The sequence below is a fragment of the Eptatretus burgeri genome, chromosome 2 (assembly GCF_056783735.1).
Source record: "Eptatretus burgeri isolate ZD-2024b chromosome 2, Ebu_testis_v1, whole genome shotgun sequence".
In the NCBI taxonomy this organism is placed as follows: Eukaryota; Metazoa; Chordata; class Myxini; order Myxiniformes; family Myxinidae; genus Eptatretus; species Eptatretus burgeri.
In genome coordinates this window covers 130,540,182-130,564,286 of record NC_140962.1, presented here as the reverse complement: position 1 = coordinate 130,564,286, position 24,105 = coordinate 130,540,182, and the positions used below count along the sequence as shown (strand labels likewise).

At 46.2% G+C, this 24,105-nt stretch overlaps 1 protein-coding gene across 2 annotated transcripts in view; it reads right to left on the bottom strand.

The window, feature by feature from the left end:
- Positions 1 to 12,569: 12,569 nt before the first annotated feature.
- Positions 12,570 to 24,105, bottom strand: part of FOXI2 (forkhead box I2) — a 59,635-nt gene continuing 48,099 nt past the window's right edge. Inside the window, exon 2 of one of the 2 annotated variants that reach the window (XM_085871229.1) lies at positions 12,570 to 13,163. In XM_085871229.1, the coding sequence (XP_085727355.1) occupies positions 12,715 to 13,163 (449 nt within the window). In that variant the 3' untranslated portion in view covers positions 12,570 to 12,714. The remainder of the gene's footprint in view (positions 13,164 to 24,105) is intronic. The other variant, XR_015055445.1, reaches the window with a different exon arrangement.

Below are 24,105 nucleotides of genomic sequence, written 5' to 3'. Positions count from 1 at the left end.
GACGGAACAGAAGTGGGGGTGAGTCGTTTTTGATCCGTTTTCCTCGGAAAGTCTGTGATGTTTCTGAACACGCTGCTCGGTGCGCGCCCTGCACGAGTCCAGTATCGGTGCCCACAAGTGGCGCAAGAATGGTGGTGATGCGATGGTGGCGAGTTGTGACGGTAAAGGTCGTGGCTGTTGTGAAGCGGCGTTGTGGTTGGTGGTTGTTGTGTGATGGCTGTTGAGATGTGGTTGGTGGTGGTAGTAATGGCGGCTGGTCCAAAATAAAGATAGTAAAAGAAAAACGGCTATCTAAAAGGGTCGCAGCCCGCATGAATGACATTTATTCCCTCTAAACAACGGGTTTGGGCCTAACTACACATATACTTACAGAGATATCTCACCTCAGGGACCTGAATGGTGGTTTGCGAATTTCATCAACCACAACACTACCCCTTCCCCTTTTTACAGACTCGTCCCGAGTCGTCAAATTTTCGTGTGCCATCATGTGTACTTTTCCCCTAGTACATTTTACCTACGGATCCCTGAGTGCGACATTCATGGTATTCGTGTCCCCAAAATAAATAACCTGAGGGCTGAGTAACTACCTAAACAAACTCACTCACACGGACGACTTAAATAAAATTGCCGGCGCTAAGACAGATATGCCGGGGACGCACTCATATTTACAGTACATCTTACCTTAACTTACAAATTTTACACTAAACCATGGCCTAGGATCAATGAACTCTGCAAAAAGAAAGCAGTTAGCAGGGAGCCAGGCTGCTCACATGCAGTCTCTGGCTCAAACAATGCAGGTGACAGGGAACGTGGCCGGCTGCTCACACGCAGTCCAAGGCCTTCCCTTTTGAACTGAACGCAGTGAACAACAACGGTGCATGGGCTGCACAAACGTAGTCTCCGTGCCAGCTCAAGTGGCACACGCAATGAACACAACGAATGGATGGATGAATGGTTTGAACTGAACGCAGTGAACCACAACGGTGCATGGGCTGCACAAACGTAGTCTCCGTGCCAGCTCAAGTGGCACACGCAATGAACACAACGAATGGATGGATGAACACAAACAAGGTGCACGGGCCGCCAGTGCAGGCCCGTGTTGTAGCTGCCAACAGGGCAGTTCTTGCAGCTTGCAAACTGTTGCTTTCTGATCCTGGCGCACATGGCAATGAACAGGGGGGGGCAAAGCAAAAATTGAACGGGGCTGGTGAACAGGGGCAGTGGGCATGGCATGGCAAAGGCAGCAGGCAAACACAGCCCGCAGAAGAAGGCCGCTGCAGGCAAACACAGCCGGCAGATGAACTGGCCGGCACAGGCCTTGAAGAAAAACAGCTGCAGATGATCCGGCCGGTACAGGCCTTGCAGAAAACAGCTGCAGACGATCCAACCGGCACAGGCCTTGCAGCAAAACAACAGTTGCCGATGAAGTGGGCCGGCCTTTGCCTTGCAGCAACGCAGCCAGCAGATGAAGCTGGCCAGCCTTCGCCGTTCAGTGGAGGTTGATAGAGGGAGTGCGGTGGTGCTGGCCACTCGGAAGGCGGGCTCGGACCTACCCTACGGTCTCCCTCCCAACCTATCGCCTTTGCCTGTCACTGTCTATACCCACTCCCTTAATTTGTCAAACCCCAATTTAGCCCCAATTTTTTTTTTCTTTTTTTTTTTTTACTTCCCCACTATAAATCGTCCCCTAACCTCCTGTACTGTCCTTGTTCGGCTAACCTATCCTGTCACCTAGCCTACTCCCAACCCCTACGTTCCCTTCCCGGAGGGGAGTAAGGGAGAGCTAACGTCCTGTGTCGAGGCCCAACTCAAGCCTCAGAATGGCCTCCCCAGAGTTCGGCGATCTATAACCAAAGTGGGTCCAGCGGCCCACAACGAGAGCGAGGGGATGGATGGTGCGGAGGGGTACATCTCCTAATCTACCCTAACCATTTAACTGTTAAACTACCCCGGGGCTTTCAACAAGCGCCTCTCGCTTAAACTATTGGTTCTAACAACCCAGATTCCCGTCGCCTGTGTTGGTGTCCTCACAATTTCGGGCCTCGCCCCCCAATTTTCTCTCCGTGCCCTCACACGGTCTCATGGCTGGGACACGTGGCTCCCTTTGGCAGGCACGACCCTCTGCCGATTCTCCGACGATGGCACCCCCGGGCACTACACTGCCTCCGAGCCTACCAGCTCCCTAACACCGGGGAGTGCCCCCCATGGCACCTCCCCTGAAACGCACACGTGGCAGGCTGGCTTCCCAGGCCCCTTTCCGAGGGTCACCCGTGCCCACAACACTGCCCACGCGGCTAATGGCGCCCCGGGCCCCCGCACCAAGCAGGCGCACCCGTGCCCACTACGCTATCCCGGCCCCCCATGGGCCCTTGGCCTACTACGGCCGACTAGCCTGTTGCCCGGGGTACCCACTCAGCGATACTCACTTTTCGCAGCCATGCTCCCAGCCCGTCAACAGGGCTCCTGCACCCCTCCAAATGGGTTTCGAGCCTACTTCCCCACCAACAACAAAACGACTTCCATATTTGTTAATTTGACTAACCCCCTAACTCACTTTATACTGACCCCGGGGTCCCTTGGGCGGGAGTCACTCCTCCCCCCAATCACTCATCGCACCATGCATTCCCCATTCGCTCCACACACACAGACCCGCTGGCCTCACTCACTCACCAAGCACATGCTTCCACTTCACTCACCAACTCTTCAACACACTCACCGCTGAACTCTGCCTTCCTTCTAACTACCTCCCCTAACTAACTCGTGCTCCCACGTCGTCCCTTAAACTAGTAGCACGTTCCTTTTAACACCACGTAGCTAAGCTACGTCCCCTCTACACATTCACTGTCTGTCACTGTCTTCTAAGTCAAAAAAATCATTTTATTTCCCAACCTAAATCTGGCTACAATCCCTCTAACTAATCCATTCCACGGACTCCATGAGGACCTACCCCTGCCCCATGAAGTCGGTCTAGCTAAGCTAACCCTTCCCCCTAACTAGTTTCCATCCTGTGCCCTGGTCAAGGGGGTCTTCCACCCCTTGCCCAGGAATCCTGTGCACCCGAAAGTGAGGCTTGTTTTTTTTTTTTTTTTTTTTACATGCGCATCACCAGCGCGGCAACTCGCAGCTCGCGCACTTTGCACCTGCCCGTGACGTCATGCAGCTGCACGTGTTCCTCGTCCCTCCTTGGACGGTACTATCCGGCAGGGATACCCCTCCTGCCGGATTCCAACCCCACGTGCAGCCATGGCGTCACCGTGCGCATAAAAAAAACACAAGCCCCACGTCTCGAGGGGTTCCCCACGCGAACACATGTGCTTTGCCCGTTGGAGCTTAACACACACGATCGCGTGGAGAACCCGTCTGGTCCAAATCCGAAATCCTGCCTAAACTTTGTCCGTCCGCGGGATCGGCAAATCCACCGCGTGCGTTTCCGGACCGGGACTTCACTCTCGCAAGCGAGCACGTGGGGGCCTCGTGCGTTGCACAGCACGGACCTCGTGCTCACTGCTGGGTGAACCCGGCACGGTCCCCGAAACAACCACAGCCGCAACTCGGCTTCCTTTCCTCACATGTCGCTGTCGTCGCCATTCGACACACGCACTCCCGCGTGTTACGACGCTAACACACCTCACCATTAAACTCACACCGGGAGACGCGGCTGCATGTTCACACATGCCGACCGACATCTCCCTTACATACCGCTCTCTCACACACACGGTCTCCCTTGCACTCGGCCGTTCACTCACGCATGCTACCTCCCTCGCACACGTGGCTCCACGCACTCGCGACCTTTCACTCACTCGTGCCGTTTCCCTCACACAAACCACACCACTCACACACGCGGGGGCACTCACCCGCGGTGCCTCATCCACACACCGTCCCTCACTCACACACACGGGGTCACTCACCCGCGGTGCCTCATCCACACTGGCCGTTTCATCCACACACACGGCCTCTTCCACTTGCGGTGCCCCTTTTACACACGGCGTGCTGGGAAGCACGTACTCCGGCACAATCGCCACCACACCACTCACACACGGGGTCGCTTCCACACACGGGGACGCACTCACACCTTGCACCACACACACAGGGACAACCACACTGGGGATTCGTGTCCCCACAAGGGTCTCCGGGGCCTCTATACCCCCCAAGCTCGGCGTGCACCCATCCACAGCATCCGTCCCCTCAACCTCGCAAAGCACGACCGAACCCACCTGGTCGTGACTCGCCTCAAGGGGGCATACTCCCTCCCCTCGTTCCTGGAGGAGGCCATCCAGCTGCTCGCACCGGGCCTCCACCCAGTCCACCAGCTCACCCCCATTGTCCTCCACTACCTCCGTGTGTGTGTGTGCGTCACTTACCCCGTCTTCATCGTGCAGTCTTCCCTCTATCGTTCCCATCTCCCGTGTCTCTGCCAACTCAGTCACCTCTTCACCCTTTACCTCCCTTGTCTCAACTATTATTTCCGTCTCTTCCCTTATCTCCCTCGTGCACGTCTCCGTCACTGCCTTCATGCCCGCCTGCAGGCTTCGGCCCATGTTCTGCGTCTCACCCCGCAGCTTTTTAGTTTCTTCCCTCATGTTTGTTTCCATTCCGTTCATTTGCTTGTTCATGCCTTTTATTTCGTTTGTGTTCGCATCCATCTTTTCGTTCATTTTTTCTATTTCGGCATTCCAGTAATCCAGTTTGTCATTTATGCTCTGCGCGAGTTCCATAATCTGCCGCATTGTCACCTGCCCTGGCCACTCCCACTGACTACATTTAGTGGTGGAGTTATAATAAAAAAAACCGACCAGATGAACGGCATCGATGCCTTTCCCAACCTTCTGGTACGGGTTTCTCTTGCACGGTGATCTCGTCCTGAGCCATGGATTCTACATTACTATTACACATACCTAATCCACCCGGCACCCGCTCGCCTTGAGACGCCATCTTGCTTCTCGTAAAGGGTTAATTTAGCTCGCTCGTAATTTGGAGGGAATCGGGGGTCGCTCCTCTCACCCCTGGACCGATTCCCGTGAATTTAGCTGGAGACAGGAGAGCCCGTTTTCCCGTTCTCCGATACCAGTGCCGTGAGGAGGGGGATGGGTTTATATCGCACGACCTGACACCAGTGTTGCGGATTCGCGCCCGCCGGCGTGCTGACGGCCACGTAACTCGAATCGCGGCAGTTGCCCACCGGACGGACAATCCAGTCGTGACCCTCTCGGACTAACGCCGTGAACCAGTCACGGGTGGACCTTTCGGCCTCACCACGATCGTGCCAATCGGCCCCCCGCGTGGGATAGGGTTGCTCGCCAAATTCGACCTACCTAAGTACCCACACGGAGGGTAGACCGGGCGATCGCACCTCGCCGCAGGTCGACTTCGGACACGGGCCACTTTAAGCGACCCGTTCCGTACTATCGGGATAACCGAGCGGTGTTATCGTCGACCTCGACGGTTCGATTAATTATCGGGCGTATTCAGCCCACTACCAACCCTTTACGTGAAGTAAGATGGAGATTCAATGAAAGAAAAGACGAAGCGAAACGGGAAAACAGTTCAACATAATTCACATTTATTTCGCGATGGCACACGGAAAGCACACATATACAATTACACCAAAAGCAAATGTAAAAGGAGAAGAAACACACAATATTACACAAAAAGCAAATATAAAAGAAGAAGACAATGCAGAGCTATCCGACTACCGAGCACACGGCAACACTTATACAATTTTACTTCACAGACGGCGCCAACAACACATATACCCAAAGCAAAAGAAAAGGACCACCCTCAAGGATGCGTCGGGCCTACCCGTCTGATGATGAGACGTGAAATGGCGCTGGCGCCCCGACTCCGCGGGCCTCGCGGACAGTGTCTGGTAGGGGGTAGGAAAGGGGCCCCCTTGTCGCACTATCTCAGCGTGGGGGGGAAACAGGAGGGGGTTGTTGATGCTCGGGGGAAAGGTGGATATCTCCCTGTCTCGGGTCCCGCGACGAGCGTCTCCACCACGACCTCGGTCGCGCCGCCGGCCTCTCCCTCCGCAGCTCCCCGAATCCGACGCGAGCACCCCCTCGACCGCTTCGCCGCCGCCACCTCTCCACAGCTCCGTCCTCTTCACTCTGACTACTACCACTTCTTCCCAGCTCCACCGACAACTCCCTAACTGCGAACTCCCAACTGCCAACTGCTTTGACTGACGAACGCAGCCGTTTATATTCCCCGTGGCCTCGCTCCTTCACCTTTGACCCTTTACCTCCGACCCTTCACCTCTAACTGGCTCCCCATTGGACCGAGGAAAAGTGGGCGTGAATGCTTTTTGATCCATGAATTTGCATATAGCGACCACACTCCAACGCCCTGGAGGCAGGGCCAAATCGCCCCACGCTCACCGATAGGACGGAACAGAAGTGGGCGTGAGTCGTTTTTGATCCGTTTTCCTCGGAAAGTCTGTGATGTTTCTGAACACGCTGCTCGGTGCGCGCCCTGCACGAGTCCAGTATCGGTGCCCACAAGTGGCGCAAGAATGGTGGTGATGCGATGGTGGCGAGTTGTGACGGTAAAGGTCGTGGCTGTTGTCGTGAAGCGGCGTTGTGGTTGGTGGTTGTTGTGTGATGGCTGTTGAGACGTGGTTGGTGGTGGTAGTAATGGCGGCTGGTCCAAAATAAAGATAGTAAAAGAAAAACGGCTATCTAAAAGGGTCGCAGCCCGCATGAATGACATTTATTCCCTCTAAACAACGGGTTTGGGCCTAACTACACATATACTTACAGAGATATCTCACCTAAGGGACCTGAATGGTGGTTTGCGAATTTCGTCAACCACAACAATACTATTAATTATTTCAGGCAGGAGGGAACGGAGGGGAAGTTGCAGCTCAAGGTACTCCTGGGGGGTTGGGAGGTGTAACATCAGTATACGTATAAGTTTCTTGGTGTAAAGTGCAATTCCACCACCAGGATGGGGTTCAGGCCAATAAAATCAGAGGAGACAATACACAGGAAGAGACACGATGGAGTCAGGGACACCCTGCAGGAGGAAGGATTCTGTTAAACAGATAATGTCTGTTTTATCAGCAGCGGTCTGAATTCAGAGATTTGTCACACATTGGAAGGACAGCCTCAGATGTTTGAGGTCCACACAGTTAGAGACAGTGGAGGAGATGCTGTCAGTATGATGCACGTATGTGTGAAGGAGAGGACGGGGGTAGGGAACGTGTGGGGCAGGAAGATGGGAGAGGGTATTGAGATGGGGGGGGGGGGAAACTGAGAGGGTGAAGATGGGTAGAGAAGGAAGATGTGAGGGGATGGGGTGGTGAGATGCAGAAAGAAGAGACATGAAGTGGAGGGATCCTGAAGAGGTGTAAACATAAAAGGGGTGGGGTTATAAGGATGCAGACACGGGTATCTCCACTCCTCTTTTATGCATGACATCACAGGTTGTGAGAGGCCGCATCTCATCTCGATGCTCTCACCTCCTGACATTTCTGACAACAATATTAATGGGAGGGAAGTCAGCCAAGTCACATGGCCATTTACTGTTTATTAATCATAATGATGTTTGGCATATGCACATTCAGAAAGGACTCCCGATTGTCCACCTTTAGAGAGATTTTTTTAAAGTTGGTGAGTGTTGGGGGTGGGGTGAAAGAAGACCCAACGAAGCAGGACCCGTTGTGAAATCAGGCAGAAGACGAGAAGATCACCAACTTCTCTGCGGTACTGGCCTCCTTTGTGATGTCAATAACTTCCATGGTCTCATTTGGAGTGGCAAGGTGGAGGCTAGAACTTTGTCCCAGATTGGAGAATAATACTGTACTCATTCCAGTGAATCAGAACACCTTAAATGCAGCTAGAGATGAGTGATGTCAGGTATAGCCATTCCCTTTGACTGACGCTTACTTAACTTTTAGTTTCTGCATGGTAAGATTCACACCAAAGGTAAGATGAACCACACAAAAGTATGTTACAATCTCATTCAGTAAACACTTGAAGCAAATTCGAAATAAAATCTACAGTATATGTTTACAACCTACATATTAATTCATTATACTTTTTTCTCTGCACCGCCTGTCTGATCGATCCAAAACTTAAACATTGGAGGGACTCCCCATGGAAAATATTTATTGATGGAAAATATTTTCAGATTTTCCATATCAAAAATATTGATATGGGAAAAAAATAAATACTTATGGCAGCTATATTGGACTGATGAAAAATTTGGACACCTCCAAAACCGCTCAAGAAAAAAAAAATTGAAACTTCGCATGTCATCAACTCCCCATGGGGTATACAGGATGATAACGACGTCATCGGTCACATGGTCTGACGGCCATATTGGTTTGAAAATAAAAACGTAAAAAGTCTTCTCCAGAACCGCTCAACAGATCAATGCAAAACTTCGTCTTGCATATGGCAGCTTGGCTGCTGGGTCGCTATCATTTTGTTGGGGTGTAACTATGCCGCTGATGCTGTGCCCCTATACCAATACACTGGTACTCATTTCACTGACCTCGGAAGGATGACAGGCTGAGTCAACCCCAACTGGTGTTAATTCAGTGGCCACGGGGCTCAAACTCAGGACCCTAAGATCCCAAGCCAGCCACCCTAACCACAAAGCCAACACTAGGCTAATGCAAAACTACATAGATATGATCGACTAGCCATGGAGAATATAGTTTGAAACTTTCAACATCAGAGATCACATTGTCTGGCAGCCATATTGTATTAAAGAAAAAATTTGGACATATTCTTATCCAAAATCACTCAATGAAAAAAAAAAAATGAAACTTGACAAATGTCATCAACTCGCCATGGAGACAATACATGACTATGACTATAGACAATACATAGATCTATAGACAATAATCCATGCCGAGACAATGCATAGATCTGGATTCAAAATAGGGTGATAACGATGACGTCATCAGTGAAGTGGTATTTCAGCCAGAATTTGTTGAATCAAAATCCTTATCAAAAAATCTGAAACTTCACATATCAGATCCTCGAGCCGATGCGAGTGAAGAATTAAATTTAAGACGTCATCGGTCAGGTGGTCTGATGACCATATTGTATGGAAAATAAAGACATAAAAAGTCTTCTACAGAACCGCTCAACAGATTGCTGTGAAACTTCATACATACAGGTATGATCGACTAGCCACGGGGAATATCGTTTGAAAAACAATTCATATTCATCTTCATTGATGCAATTTAGCCTTAATGTGGATAAACGCGGTCGTTAAAATATCCTAGTCTATAATAATAATAAATGTCAGCTTGTCAGTCAGTCCGTCCGTCAGTCAGTCAGTGTGCTTCAGCCATTTGGCGAGCGCTCTCCAACCTGGTTGGGTGTTTATTTGCAAGCCATGGCGATACCCACACTGTCCTGCTAAACACAATAAAAATACATCGATTGACATACAAAGTTCAGGCCCCACCTGCCTGTGTTGCGTCCCATGGTGTCATGCGGTGCCAAGCCTGCTGTTCCTTATCAACAGATGGATGGAGGGAAGGATGGATGGTGGAGTGTTCGTTTGTCCGGTTCATGCATTCTTTGGCACTCGATGCATCTCCGGTCGGTGTGTGACCCCCTCGGAGAGATCCAGTTCCAGAGCCGGTAAACATAGTGGCAACTGCAGTACGAGTCGCATACCTCAAGGGGCGCCCATGTTATAATCTCCTTAAAAAGGGTACATGTTGTTTGAAAGTGACGGGTTGTTTTGATATCCTGTTTGAACATGCTGTTTTAACGTACCCCATTTTGTTCATTTGTATACGAATGCCAGCAGACGGGACCATCACCCCCGCTTCCCGTCAAGTCGCCTGCCCAAATGCAAGTCGAACCCCCCCCTCCCTTCAAGTCCCAAACACAAGTCCTGAACACCGCCTTACCTCCCCCACTTTCCCCTCATTGCTCCCCCATCCTCTTTGCTCCCACCCCTACCTCCCAGCTAGCAGAGCGACTTATGGGGAAGTGTCACTCTTCCTCCCACCCCCCCCCCATTCATCACTCTCCCTCCCTTTCTCACTCTCCCCTCCTAGCTCCCCCATTCCTCATTTTCCCCTCTGCTCCCTGTCCACTCCCCCCCCCACCATCCTCACTCTCCCTTCCCAACTCCTCCCTCCTCCACTTCTCCCTCACCACACCCTCCTCACATCCCCACCCCTTCCTTCCCTCTTTTTCTCTCTCTGCCTCTCTCCCCTCTTTCTCTTCGTATTCCCATCAGCGAAGCGACGGGTGATATTTGCCAGAAATCAATAAAGCAATGGATAATGGCAATGTGTGTAACATCATAGGAATGTGGTAGATGGGTATATGGATGGGAATATTGGCCAAAATAGCAGTGGGCCAAAATTGGAGCATGTTCAGTTAACGATGGTATTTTTGTTCAGAATGAGTGCGACTCGAGAATATGGAGTCTACCGAGTGCTGTTCTCATTACCTCTGCAATCGAAGATGGACCGGAGGTTATGTTTTCACCTCGTCTGTCTGTCTGTCTGTCTGTGAGCAGGATATCTCAAAAAGTTATGGACGGATTCTGTAAGTGATTCTTCACCATTGAGAGATGGGGGTTAAAAAAAAAATGACATACAACGATATCTCAAAAAAGTTGTGCATGGATTCGGGACAAAACTTGGTGGACAAATTGGGTATGAAACAAGGACGACTTGATTCGATTTGGTGAAGATCTGCATCGGATTTAAAAAAAAAATAATTTAAAAAGTGTTTCTTCATAATTGAGAGATAGGACCAAAAACGAGATACATATCGCATGATGTTTCAAAAAGTTGTGGATGGGTTCTGACCAAACGAGGTGAGTGAGGTGGGTATGTGACAAGAACAAGCCAATTCGATCTTGGTTAAGGTCCAGATCCGGCATATCGATGGCAGTTGGGCACAAAACATGAACTGTTCAGCCTGGCGGAGGTACGCTTTCTACCGAGTGCCGTTATACTCACATTGTGCTCATCTTTTTGTTTTCATCGATTATTTATGCTTCTCTGGCTGAGACACTTGGCTCTGTTACCAATACATTCTGATGAAATCAAAAATGCATGTGCTTACCTTCTCCATCGTTTGATACTCATAAATAGGTTACATTCCATGAAAGACAAGGTCATTTGGAAAGGTCCTGACCACTTACAAAGCTTTTGTCCGTAGCCTGATGGAGTACTGCTCTCCCCTCTGGGCTGGTGCTCCTGCCTCCCACCTTTCTCGGCTTCACGCTGTCGAAACCAGGGCATTTAAGATCATCGGCATCTCCCGCAATGAAGCTGAGTCTTTGGGCCTCTCACTCAATCACCGCAGGTTGGTCGGTGGTCTTTCTGTCTTCTACCGACTCCTCTCCAGCCTTGCCCCCCCTGCTCTCTCTGCGATTTGTCCCCACCACATTTCCACAGGGCGCTCAAGGTCCGCCAACAACCCCCTTCTGGTAAAACTACCAAAATCACGAATCACTGCTCATCTTCACTCTTTCATTCCTCTTTTTCCCCACCTTTGGAATAAACTTCCTCACTCTATTCTTTCCCATTCTTCCCTCCAGGCTTTCAAAACAGCTGTTCACCACCACCTCTTATCTTCCCCCATCCAAATCCTCGATCTTTTCTACCCCCGATAATCCACCCAAGCCCACTTCCTTCATTTCTCCTACTTTCCTTCCTGAAAGTCCCTGAAATGTCCATCTTCTCTTCGCCATGTTCCCCGTCCCATCCCCATCCCTCTCCCTTCCACAGTTCACCTAATGTGTCTGTTCCCCACTGTTTTGTCCCTTCCACTCCCGCCCCTCTTGTCTCATGCCTCCTTGCTGTGAGTTGTGTGTTAGCTCTCATACGAGCCTCGACCAAGGTATACAAAAAAAAAAAAAAAAAAAAAAGGTGTGTACCTGCATGGACGCGACTCGATGGATGCATCAACCCATCGGAGGGATTTCAACCCGAGGACCAGACACCAAACAGGACAACGCAAGTGAACTTGCTCGTTACTGGATCACCAAACGGCTCACTAATGAACCTTCACGGAAATGGGAAATCCGTTTGCTCCATCATAGTCAGGCAAAGTGATGTAATCTGCTTGTGGGACCAGTTCACACTTGGTGGTGACTCTTCATGCCCTGATGATTGCTAGGGATGGGCACAACAATTTGGCCGATTAAAAGATCATGCTATCAACCTCCCTTGAACAGAAAAACAACTTGATGGCAAGGCAACCATCGCTGATCTTGTCCATCACATCCAGCTGGCTGCAAAGGTTTACTTTACAGTGTTTACTGTAATCACAACTCGGGTTTCGATCCTTCCTTGTGAGCAATATTCCATGCATTTCCACGATTTCCTTCCATTTTTCTGGAGCCACCTCACACTCATAGAAGATGGATCGTTCGTCTATGCTCCACGGTGATGGAAAACCTATTGGCAATGACAAAAGTAGATTTCCTTCTACAGTTTGGAAAACCTTCTTGCTTGGAGGGCAATGCTCGACCGGGGTTGTCATTTATGATTATATTTTATAGGCGGGAGATCAAGCCCTGAAAACATAAGAAACTCTTAACATTCACCACACAAAGTTAGTATTTTGGGATAATTTGTAATATCGATAAGAAAAGAGAGTTTTTAAAAAAAAAACAACAACATGCAAGGGATGTGATAAAGAAATTATTATTACAAATAGTTACAGGATGACATCATGACAAAAGTGATATTCCAAACACCGAAAATACCAACAAGCAGTTTCACAATCTTCCCTTCCTGTGGCAGTTTGCAAACAGTGGGAATCCTGGAAGTCGAAATCCGACTCCAAGGCCAAGCCCCATCCCAGCTCCCACTCCAAATCCTCTATCAACCCCTGATCCAGTAATAGTTTCTGCACCACTTCCAATCCCCAATCCACCATCGCCCCTGTGAGATCCTGAACTGGTTCCAGAACTAGACGCATGAACGACAGTTACAGAAGGACCGATCTCAGATGTGACTTCAGCTTTAGCTCCAGATTTTACCCCAAAGCGAGCTTCGGTTGCGACTTCGTCTCCGGCTTCATCAATGCAGGAACTGAAGGCCGGTGTTGCACTCTCTTTGCCATTTTCCGCAGTGCTCTCTCCACGCCGTTTACGCCTCCGGCGGAAGTTTCCATTGTCGAACATTTTTTCGCAGTTGGGGTCCAGCATCCAGTAATTTCCTTTACCTGAAAGAAAACAAACAATGGAATTGTTTTTGAAAGCACAAACTCGTTATAGGACATGTCCCATTTGTAGTATGCGGTTGAGGACTCGGAGAGCGCTCAAGATCGGCCCAAGTGATTCACAGACCGGTTAGATAGGCCTGACGTTCAGCTAGAACTGATTAGAACAGGTATTTGGAATTTGTTCAGGGTACCGGGGATTAATCGTCGATACTGTTCATCGAAAGACACCAGATATGGGAACCACAGGTGAAACAGCTCAAAGCCCAGTGTGCTACTTCGGTAGTATCCTGCCAGTATAAAAACAACAAAAGACAAACTCATCGTCAAATTAACACGCACATGGAGAGAAAAGCGGGGTTAAACAATCGGTTGCGTATGTACGTGTACCTGCATTTTGTTACTCTTTTATAAATTAATTTTCCCTGCAATCGCTTGTCAGATTGAGACGAAATTTTCACCATAGGTGCAACGACTCATGTAGATTTGTTGTAATGCTAATTGTGACGTCACAGGTCACGTGGTGTGGCAGCCATGTTGGAAAAAAGGAAAAACTTTTTGATCCTTTGTCTCTCCGAAACCACTCCATGGAAAAAAATTGAAACTTCGCACCTGTTAAATACTCCCCGTGGGAAATATGCGTGATTTTCTTATGTCATAGGTGCCTTTGTTATGACGTCATAATTGCGTATGTAGAACGCTACATCTGATCAGTCTAAAAAATTTTGGTCACCTCGGGATAAATTGGCCAAAGAAAAAAAATTTGATGACGTCATTGGTCATATGGTTCGGCAGCCATATTAAAAAAATAAAAATAAAAAAATCTCGAAAACAACTTAACAGATTCAGGCAAATATGTACAGCAATGACTGCCAATTCATGAAGAACTAAAGTTCCCCAACAATGATGTCATAGGTCACATGGTTTGGCAGCTACATTGGATTTACCCTAAAACCTCTTTTTAAAAAAGCTTATTCTCCAGAACGGCTGGACAGATCGAGGGGAAACTTCACATGCATTCCCCAAGGCTTCAGGAAACCAGGGGGTGTTCACAAATAATTGATAGGTCACATGGTTTGGCAGCCATATTGGATTGAAGGAAAATACTTATCCTATTAACTCTCTCAAGAATTAAAATTGAATTTTTAATTAAAAAATTCTCTCTTGAACCGCTTCATCACTCAATGTGAAACTTCACAAATATAATTTCACACTTGTGCGATATAGTCAAAAAATAATGATATCATAGCTCATGTGGTTTGGCAGCCATCTTGGATAGAAAAACACACCTTATCCGCTAAACACAAAACTTCACAAACCTGATTCTCAAACCAATTCGAGGCAGATTGTAAATTTACGATGTCATGTGGTTCAGCAGCCGTTTTGGATTGAAAATAAAAACCTTTTAAAACATTATTTTCCGGAACGGCTTACCAGGTCGATTCAAAACTCAGCAAACATGACCTACGAGCCTTGAGGAATAGAGGGTGTAAATGTTACCGTCATAATGGTAACTTTATTCTGATTATTTTTTTAAAAGAATAAACCTTTAATAACCTACTTCTCCAGAATGGCTTAACATAACGAGGGGAAACTTCACCCACATGCTCCCCACGCCTTGAGGGTACCAAGGTGTTCACAAAATGTTAACAGGTAACATGGTATGGCAGCCAAATTGGATTGAACAAAAATCTTTTTAAAATTATTACTCTTGAATGGTTGCATCAATCGAAGTGAACCTGTTAACGTGTATAAATAGCTTATCGTGGCGTTTCATGGGGCAAATCTACCAGAAGTAAAAATAATATAAACCACAGACATGATGATTACCTATTCAAATAGTAGCTCCTGCTGCTTAACGCTAAACTGAAAGAAATCTGGAGGAATTCTGACATCCCTTGAGGCATTCTATGTTTATTATCACGTACACCATACACTCATGGACCATACGTCTCATGTTATACTTGTTATACTTGTTATACCATACTTCTCATGTTCTCATGGACCATATTATCATGTGCACCATACACTCACGGACAATGGTGGTATGGACCTCACCACCAGACTTCTAAATCTCGTGTCCCAAACACATCGTTTTCTGCACTCACCTTAAGCAATCGCACCCAACTGTTCCTGGACTCTGTGTCCTTTTCTCCTGACAAGGTGGAGAGCTTGTTGTCAAACCTCGACTCAGATTCTGCAACCAGTCCAGATGGCATCAGCCCACATGTCCTAAAAAACCTGCTCTGCTGCTCTTGCTCATCCTTTCTGTTCTGTTCACCCCCTCATTTGCTCAAGGTCATCTGCCATCTGCTTGGAAATCAACAAACATTACCACCCTGCATAAAAAGGTGCAAAAACAGATCCCTGCAACAACAGACCAATCAGCCTTCTCCCAATCATGAGCAATGTTATGGAATCCATCATCGCTTCAGACATTAAATCCTTCCTCTTCCCCAATGGCTTGATTTGCGATCATAAATTTGGATTCAAACCAGGTCTCTCTACCTTGGATATCCTGCTTCTGCTCTCCCAACAATGGATGGAGGTCCTCAATGCCAGACATGAAATCAGAGCCGTATCCCTCAACATATCGCGTGCTTTTGACACGGTCTGGCACCCTGCACTACTCACCAAACTCTCTTCCCATGGTATCCAAAGCCATCTCCACTCATGGCTCACAGACTTCCTCTCCTGCCGCAGCCATCGTGTGGCCCTTAATGGAGTTCTCTCATCACCTCTTCCTTTCCAGGCTGGAGTTCCTCAAGACAGCGTTCTGGGCCCTGTTCTTTACTGGTTTTCCTCAATGATCTCTCCAACTCTCTGGAAAATCCTCTATATCTCTTTGCTGATGACTCCACCCTCTGCCATACCATCTGTCATCCCTCAGACCATGAAGCAGCAGCTTCTTCGCTCACTGCAGATCTGGATAAAATCACAAACTGGTCCAACACGTGCAACATGTCTTTAAATCCTGACAAATCTCACACTCTCACTGTGCCCCTCCGAAAGGACCGTCTGGAACCCCCCCCCCCACTCCACTTTCTCAACAATCTTCTTGAAGAAGTGCTTTCATTCAAGCTTCTGGGTCTCACTATCTGCCATGATCTTTCCTGGGATAGCCACATTTCCAAACTGGCCTCCAACATCAGTCGCTGACTGGGCATGCTCCGTCGTTCAAAGTCCTTCCTCAACTCACCTGAGCTCCTGACCATGTACAAAGCTTTCATCCACAGCCTGATGGAGTACTGCTCTCCACTCTGGGCTGGTGCTCCTGCCTCTCACCTTTCTTGACTTCATGCTGTGGAAACCAAGGCATTTCGGATCATTGGCATCTCCCGCGATGAGGCTGAGTCTTTGGGTCTCTCACTCTCTCACTGCAGGCAGATTGGTGGTCTTTCTGTCTTCGACCATCTCCTCTCCAGTCTCTCCCTCCCCCCCCTGCTCTCTCTGCGATTTGGCCCTACCACATTTCTGCAGGGCGATCAAGGTCCGTCATCAACCCCCTTCACAAAATCAAGAATCACTGCTCACAATCACTCTTTCATTTCTCTTTTTTCCCACCTTTGGAACAAAGTCCCATACTCCCTTCAATTCCACTCTTCCCTCCCGATCTTCAAAACAGCCCCATCCAAAACTCACCACATTATTTTATCACCCCATCCAAAACCACGATCTTTTCTATCCCCAATAATCAACCCCAAACCCACCTCCTTTAAATTCCCTGCTCCTTCCTGAAAGTCCCTGTCATGTAAAGACTTGAAAGTCTCTGTAGTCTTCTTCTTCTTCTTCTTCTTCTTCCTGCGTATGGCAGCTTAGCTGCCGGGGTAGCTATCATTTCTTGGAAGCGCAACTGTGTGTCTGATGCAGTGCCCCTCTACCAGTACACACTGGTAGTCATTTCGCCGACCTCGGAAGGATGACGGGCTGAGTCAACCCCCTGGTGTATTAATTCAGCGGCCAACGGGGCTTGAACTCAGGACCTTTTGGATCTCAAGCAGCCACCCTAACCACAAGCCAACACCAGGCATAGTCCCTGTAGTGTCCATCTTCTATTCCCCATGTTCCCTGCCCCATCACTCTCACTTCCACAGATCTCCTAATGTCTCTGTTCCCCACTGTTTTGTCCTTCCCTCTCCACCACCCTTGTCTGCTGCTCCCCATGTTGTACGTTTTGTGTGTTAGTTCTCATACGAGCCTCGACATTGCAGACCAAAAAAAATTTAAACCTCACATGGATCCATCAAGGCTTCATCCCCATCCCCTGAGGGCGGGTGGAGATTGTGCATTTAAGCTCAGTGCAAAGGGTCTGAAAAAGGTTGAAGGGGTCTAAAGGGTCTCAAGGAGGGTAAGGGGTCTAAAGCGTATCAGGTTAGGTTCCAACAACAGGTTAGGTTAGGTTCCTAAACCTACAACAAAAAGTAGGTCCCAATGGAATAGTATGTAATTAATAGATGCACTCACAGTCCAAGTCACGTTCAAACACTACGTAATTAATAGACATATCCACATGTATTTGACCAAGGCTTCACCACCCCTCCCCTTGTCCCCCACCCTGAGGGTAGGTGGAGTTTGTGTATCAAAATTATAATGGTCTGAAAAGGGTATCAAGGGTTTAAAAGAGGTCTAAAGGTCAAAGGTGTCTCAAGGGGTCTGAAAAAGTCAAAAACGGGTCTAAAGCTTGAAAGGGTGAAAACGTCTCAACTCGACAAGGTGCATTTCGAGAGTAGGTAATTAATAGACAGTTTTGCTTCCCCATTGCAAATTGGGATGTAGTCAATGGCGCGCGCGCGCGCGCGCGCACACACACACACACACACACACACACACACACACACACACACACACACACACACACACACACACACACACACACACACACACACACACACACACACACACACACACACACACACACACACACACACACACACACACACACACACCTTTCAATCACAATATACCTCATCTTGCTTCATGAAAGCAGAGAAACGGAAACCCAGTTGAAAGGCTCAGAAAAATCATTTATAGAAACTTGCAGAGCCACACACCGGAGGCGATGTGTCATCCTTGCCATAATTCACGGAACGGTGTTTTTTTCTCTTTTATACATATATATACATATACATATATATATATATATATATATATATATATATATATATATATATATATATATATATACATATACATATATATATATATATATATATATATATATATATATATATATATATATATATATATATATATATATATATATATATATATATATATATATATATATATATATATATGAAAGTGTGTCTGTGTTTATCTGTGACCTATGTACGCGAAAATACTGGACTGATCCTCACCAAACTTCACATGCTGACAGAACATGTACCCAGGAGTGTCCCGATGTAAAAGAATAACATATATAAATTATATGTAAAAGAATTACATATATATATATATATATATATATATATATATATATATATATATATATATATATATATATATATATATATATATATATATATATATATATATATATATATATATATATATATATATATATATGAGCCTGGTGTTGGCGCAGTGTTTAGGGCAGTGGCTTGGGATCCAAAAGGTCCTGAGTTCAAGCCCCATTGGGCCACTGAATTAATACACCAGGGGGTTGACTCAGCCTGTCATCCTTCCAAGGTCGGCGAAGTGCGTACCAGTATACTGGGCCGGTGTATACCCTGGTTAAAATAGGTGTACCATATCCCTGTGTCGTAAGAGGCGACCAGGGTTGCGTCAGGAAGGGCATCCAGCGTAAAAACATGTGCCAAATCACTATGCGGATCATACGGATGATCCGCTGTGGCGACCCCTAACGGGAGCAGCCGAAAGAAGAAGAAGATGTATGTATGTATGTATGTATGTATGTATGTATATATGTATGTATATATATATATATATATATATATATATATATATATATATATATATATATATATATATATATATATATATATATATATATATATATGTATGTATATATATATATATATATATATATATATATATATATATAGCCTGGTGTTGGCACAGTGGTTTTGGCAGTGGCTTGGGACCCAAAAGGTCCTGAGTTCAAACCCCGTTGGGCCACTGAATTTATATATATATATATATATATATATATATATATATATATATATATATATATATATATATATATATATATATATAAATACCAAGTAGTATAACACCAGGGGGTTGACTCAGCCTGCCATCCTTCCGAGGTCGGCGAAATGAGTACCAGTGTACTGGGCCCAGTGTATGCCCCGGTTAGAATAGGTGTACCATATCCCTGTGTGTCATAAGAGGCAACCAGGGTTGCGTCAGGAAGGGCATCCGGCGTAAAACCCGTGCCAAATCATGATGCGGATCATTGATCCGCTGTGGCGACCCCTTACGGGAGCAGCCGGAAGAAGAAGAGGATATACATATATATACATATATATATACATACATATACATACATATATATACATAATACATATATATGTAGAGGATTAATGGCGCTTCTGAGGCATCCATGCAAATGAATGGGGTAAAGGGGAAAAACTCTGTGAATTAAACCCCGAAAACCCCTAAACAGGAGACTGATTCCTCCCCCACCCCATAAAAACGTATAGGCTAACCTTTCTGACTCAAGGTTAATTTGGTTAAAACAGCAGAATGATTTTTTCCCATACAAGCTCATGTTAAATCGTCTCAGGGTCCAAAAAACCCAACCCCACCCCCACCCCCTCTGACTCTCGGTCCATGGGGTCAAAAGAAGAGATCGATCTCTGCCCCATTGAGCACATGTTAAACTGAGGCTTACTGATTTCCTTTTATATTTTCACTCCACTCAGAGTGATCCAATAAATATTTCTCCATGTTCTATTCGAGGTAATAAATTAATTTTCCATTACAGTCATCATCATCGATTATATTCACAAATATTATTTTAGAACTTAGTTCTTGGTTTATATGTCTTTGTTGAGCAGAAATAAAACGATAAACTTCTCTCAATGCTCTTGTTTGTCCACCTCCTGAACCACACATTATTTTTCATAAACCACGTCCACTTTCCTTAAGCTCCACCTGCTTTTCCTAAACCCCGCCCACTTTTACTAAGCCCCACCCTCTTTTGTGAGGACCACCTACTCTTACATAATTTCCAGTTCATCTCAGACTCACAAGGCTTTCATGGAATTGACCAGGGAATTTCCAAAGGAAACCACACCCACCAGTCTTTCTATATAAAGACTTCAAACCCAGACTGAATTTAAACATATTTTTACTTTTCCTGATAATGGACTGCTGTGCTGAGCTTGAGTGGAATGACTTTGGAGTTCCTTGGAGTTCTACTACTTGTATGGAACTAAACCTTCAAGTTGATGAACTGGATTCAAACCTCTTATCTATTGAGGTAAGATTTTCTTTTCCTATTTACAGAGTTTGATTTAAGCATATAATTTAATAATTAAATCACTTAATTAATACATTAATATTTTCTCTCACAGGAAATTGTATCAGAAATACAAAATTAAAATACTGCTTTTTCCACAATTTGGGGCAAAATTGTTGGTTTGGTTGAAGACCTTATGAGCGACCAAGACCCACAGAACGAGCTCGACCTTGATGACCCAACCAAAGAGTTATACCTTGGAGACCAGCAAAATCCTGAAAAAGAGTTTTACATCGATGATACTCATTGTGAGTTATCAAGACAATACCCACTGAACAAGTTATACCTTGATGAGCCAGAATATAAGTTTTACCAAGAAGACTCACAAATTTCAGAAATTTTGAAAAATGGAGTTTTCCTTGATGATCCACAGTTAGACTATGTGAGACTTATTGCAGAAACCCACAATATTTCTGGAAATTGTGGTTTACCTTGGAGTCTTGGATATATGGTTATATTTTTGGAGACTTGAAATGTGGGTTCTGGCTTGATAACTCACAATGTGATACATATCTTGGAAACTCAACAGGAATGTGGTTATACCTTGGAGACTTGCAAAGTTGGGTTTATTTTGGAGACTTGAAATGTGGTTTCTACCAAGAAGACTCTTGGGGATCTCAACCTATCGATGTGGTTCTTTGTGGGATGGTGCTTGATGAGAGCAATATCAAGAAAGTTCTGGGAATAAAGTGCAGGAAAGTTCTTACTTCCACTTTCGACTTCATCAAACCTGAAAGCCTTAAAAGACAGAATTGGCAAAAGAGAAAAAAAAATAAAAAAAAAGATATTATGTTGGGTTCGGGTTGGGTTGGGGTGGAGCTTGTGTGGTGTGTGGTTTGTGTGTGTGGAGTCAAAAAGGGGTGGGGTTTTAAAAAGGGTGGAGTCAAAAAAAAAATTCAATTTATCTCTGTCTTTTGTAATTCCTGTGAATAAAATGAACCTAAAATATCTTCCCCCTTTAAATAATATAGCTTATAAGTCCAAGGAACTGCATCTATCACATCAACAATTTTAAGAAGCTCATTTGTCCATCGTTTAGTATAACCTTTTTCAAAATGAGATTTCCATCTATATATTCTGACCATATCACCAACTTTGAACTTAGGCTTATTGACATTAATCTCTTTTTCATATTCTAATTTTGTAAATGTTTCTGATGGTTTCGTATTCGTTGACATGTGAATCGTGTCATTATACTTTTCTACAATATCCTGAAGAAAAGATGACCATTGTTGTGAACCGAGTTGTGTGAATTTTTTATATAGTCTCTCTTTTAAAGTGCGATTAAAGCGCTCAATCACAACCGCTTTTCCTTCATTAAAGGTACTGTATAATATAATGCTGTTATTTTTTAGAAAATTCATAAATTTCTTATAATAGAACTCTCTACCCTCATCAGTCCACAATTTTTGGGGTTTTCTCTTACTTTTATTAAATATCTGTTGAAAGGCTAACAGAAGAGTATTACCTGTCTTGTTTTTTAAAGGGACAACCCACGCTATCTACTCCTCAAATCAACAACGGTTAAAGCAGCGTTTCTCAATCGGGGACCCGTGGCCCCCCAAGGGGGCCATCGGCCTTCGACCGGGGGCCAATGAGCGGACGCCGAAAAACTGCGATTCAGAATGCGGAAGCTTGTAATGTACAATTAAGGTGACGAGTCTCCGGTCATAGTGTCAAAGTAAAAAGGGTAGATGAGTTTAACCACGATTTTAAAAGAGAAGGCGGAGCCCACAGAGCATTCATAGTAAACCAATGTTTACAAAAACGTTAGAATTTTGTTTTTTTTTATTTTTTTCTGAGATGTCGAAGGTTCGAAAATGGAATGACAGCTATGTCAAGTTTGGATTCATGAATGTCAGTCGAGATGGTGTGGACTGCGTGCAATGTCTGCACTGCTCGGTCGTGATGTAAAATGTGTCACTACGTCCTTCCAAACTTTCAAACCATCGCGACAAGATGCATCCCGGAAGGAAGGAAGATAATATCGACGCTCTGTCTGCGAAACGATCACGATATGACCGTGAAGCGACACTTCCCAAATTTGGATTCCGGCCAGAAGAAAAACCTCCTCTTCAATCCAGCTACGAAGTGGCATACCGAAATGCGAAGTGCTGAGGACCTTATCACACACTATTGCTGAGGACCTTATCAAGCCATGTACAGAGAAAATGGTGGAATTGATGATCGGACCAGAGGCGAAAAAGACGATCCAGCAAGTTTCGCTCTCTAATGACACGATCCGACGACGGATTGACGACATGGCCGCTGATGTGTGCCGTCAAGTTTGCTCCGAAATCAAACAAAGCACGCTCCAGGCTAGCCTTCAATTAGAAGAGTCTACTGACACCGCCCTGGAGAGCCAGTTGATCGCCTTCGCTTACGACGAGAGAAAGGGAAAGATGAAGGAAGAGTTCTTGTTCTGCAATACCCTACCAACCACAATGACAGCGGCAGATATCAAAGCTATTGTGGACTCTTTTTTTTGAAGCTAATGGACTCGGTTGGCAGAATTTCAAGCACATTTGTACTGATGGCGCCCCAGCGATGGTCGGCATCAGAGGAGGGTTCGTCACGTTTGTGAAGAAAGAATGGCCCCATGTGACGTCCTCCCACTGTTCGCTACACCGATACGCTCTTGCGTCAAAGACTCTTCCGCCTCGTTTGCTGGAAGTCATGGACGTCACGGTCAAAGTGATCAACTTCATTCGTGCGAAGGCCAAAAATCATCGGCTCTTCAAACTCCTGGCCAATGAAATGGGAGCGGAACATGTTCCACACCAAAGTCCGTTGGCTATCGAGGGGGAAATGCCTCTCTCGGCTGTATGAACTCCGGGTTGAGGTGGAAATCTTCCTGCGAGACAATGAAAACAACCTCCATGTCCACTTCGACAATGAAGAGTTCGTCATGATGCTTGCCTACCTGGCCGATATATTCGGCCAACTCAACGAAATGAACCAGTCCTTGCAAGGCTGTGATGTGACAGTCAGTGACGTTCAAGACAAGCTTGCCGGACTGTCTGCTAGAATGGAAGTCTGGCAGGCACGAATCAAGGCCGGGTCCACTGCCTCGTTTCCTTTCTTGGACGAGCACCTGCAGACGCAGAGGATTGAGCTTCCCGTCGGCATCAAAGATTGCATCACCAGACATCTTGACAATCTCTCCGCTGAGTTCAAATCGTATTTCAACGATGCACCGTTGGATGTTCCGTGGCACAAAGACCCATATAACGCCAAAATTGAACCTACTGAAGACGAAGCAGAGGAGCTGGCAGAGTTGAAGGTTTCAAAAGCAATGAAGCTGGTCTTCAGTAACAAAGAAGACCATTCCACCTTCTGGTTGTCTGTTCAGGATGCGTATCCACTACTCAGCAAGAAGGCATCCGTAATGCTCATTCAATTCGCCACAACATATCTTTGCGAACCTGGATTTTCTGACCTTGCGACCATTAAAAC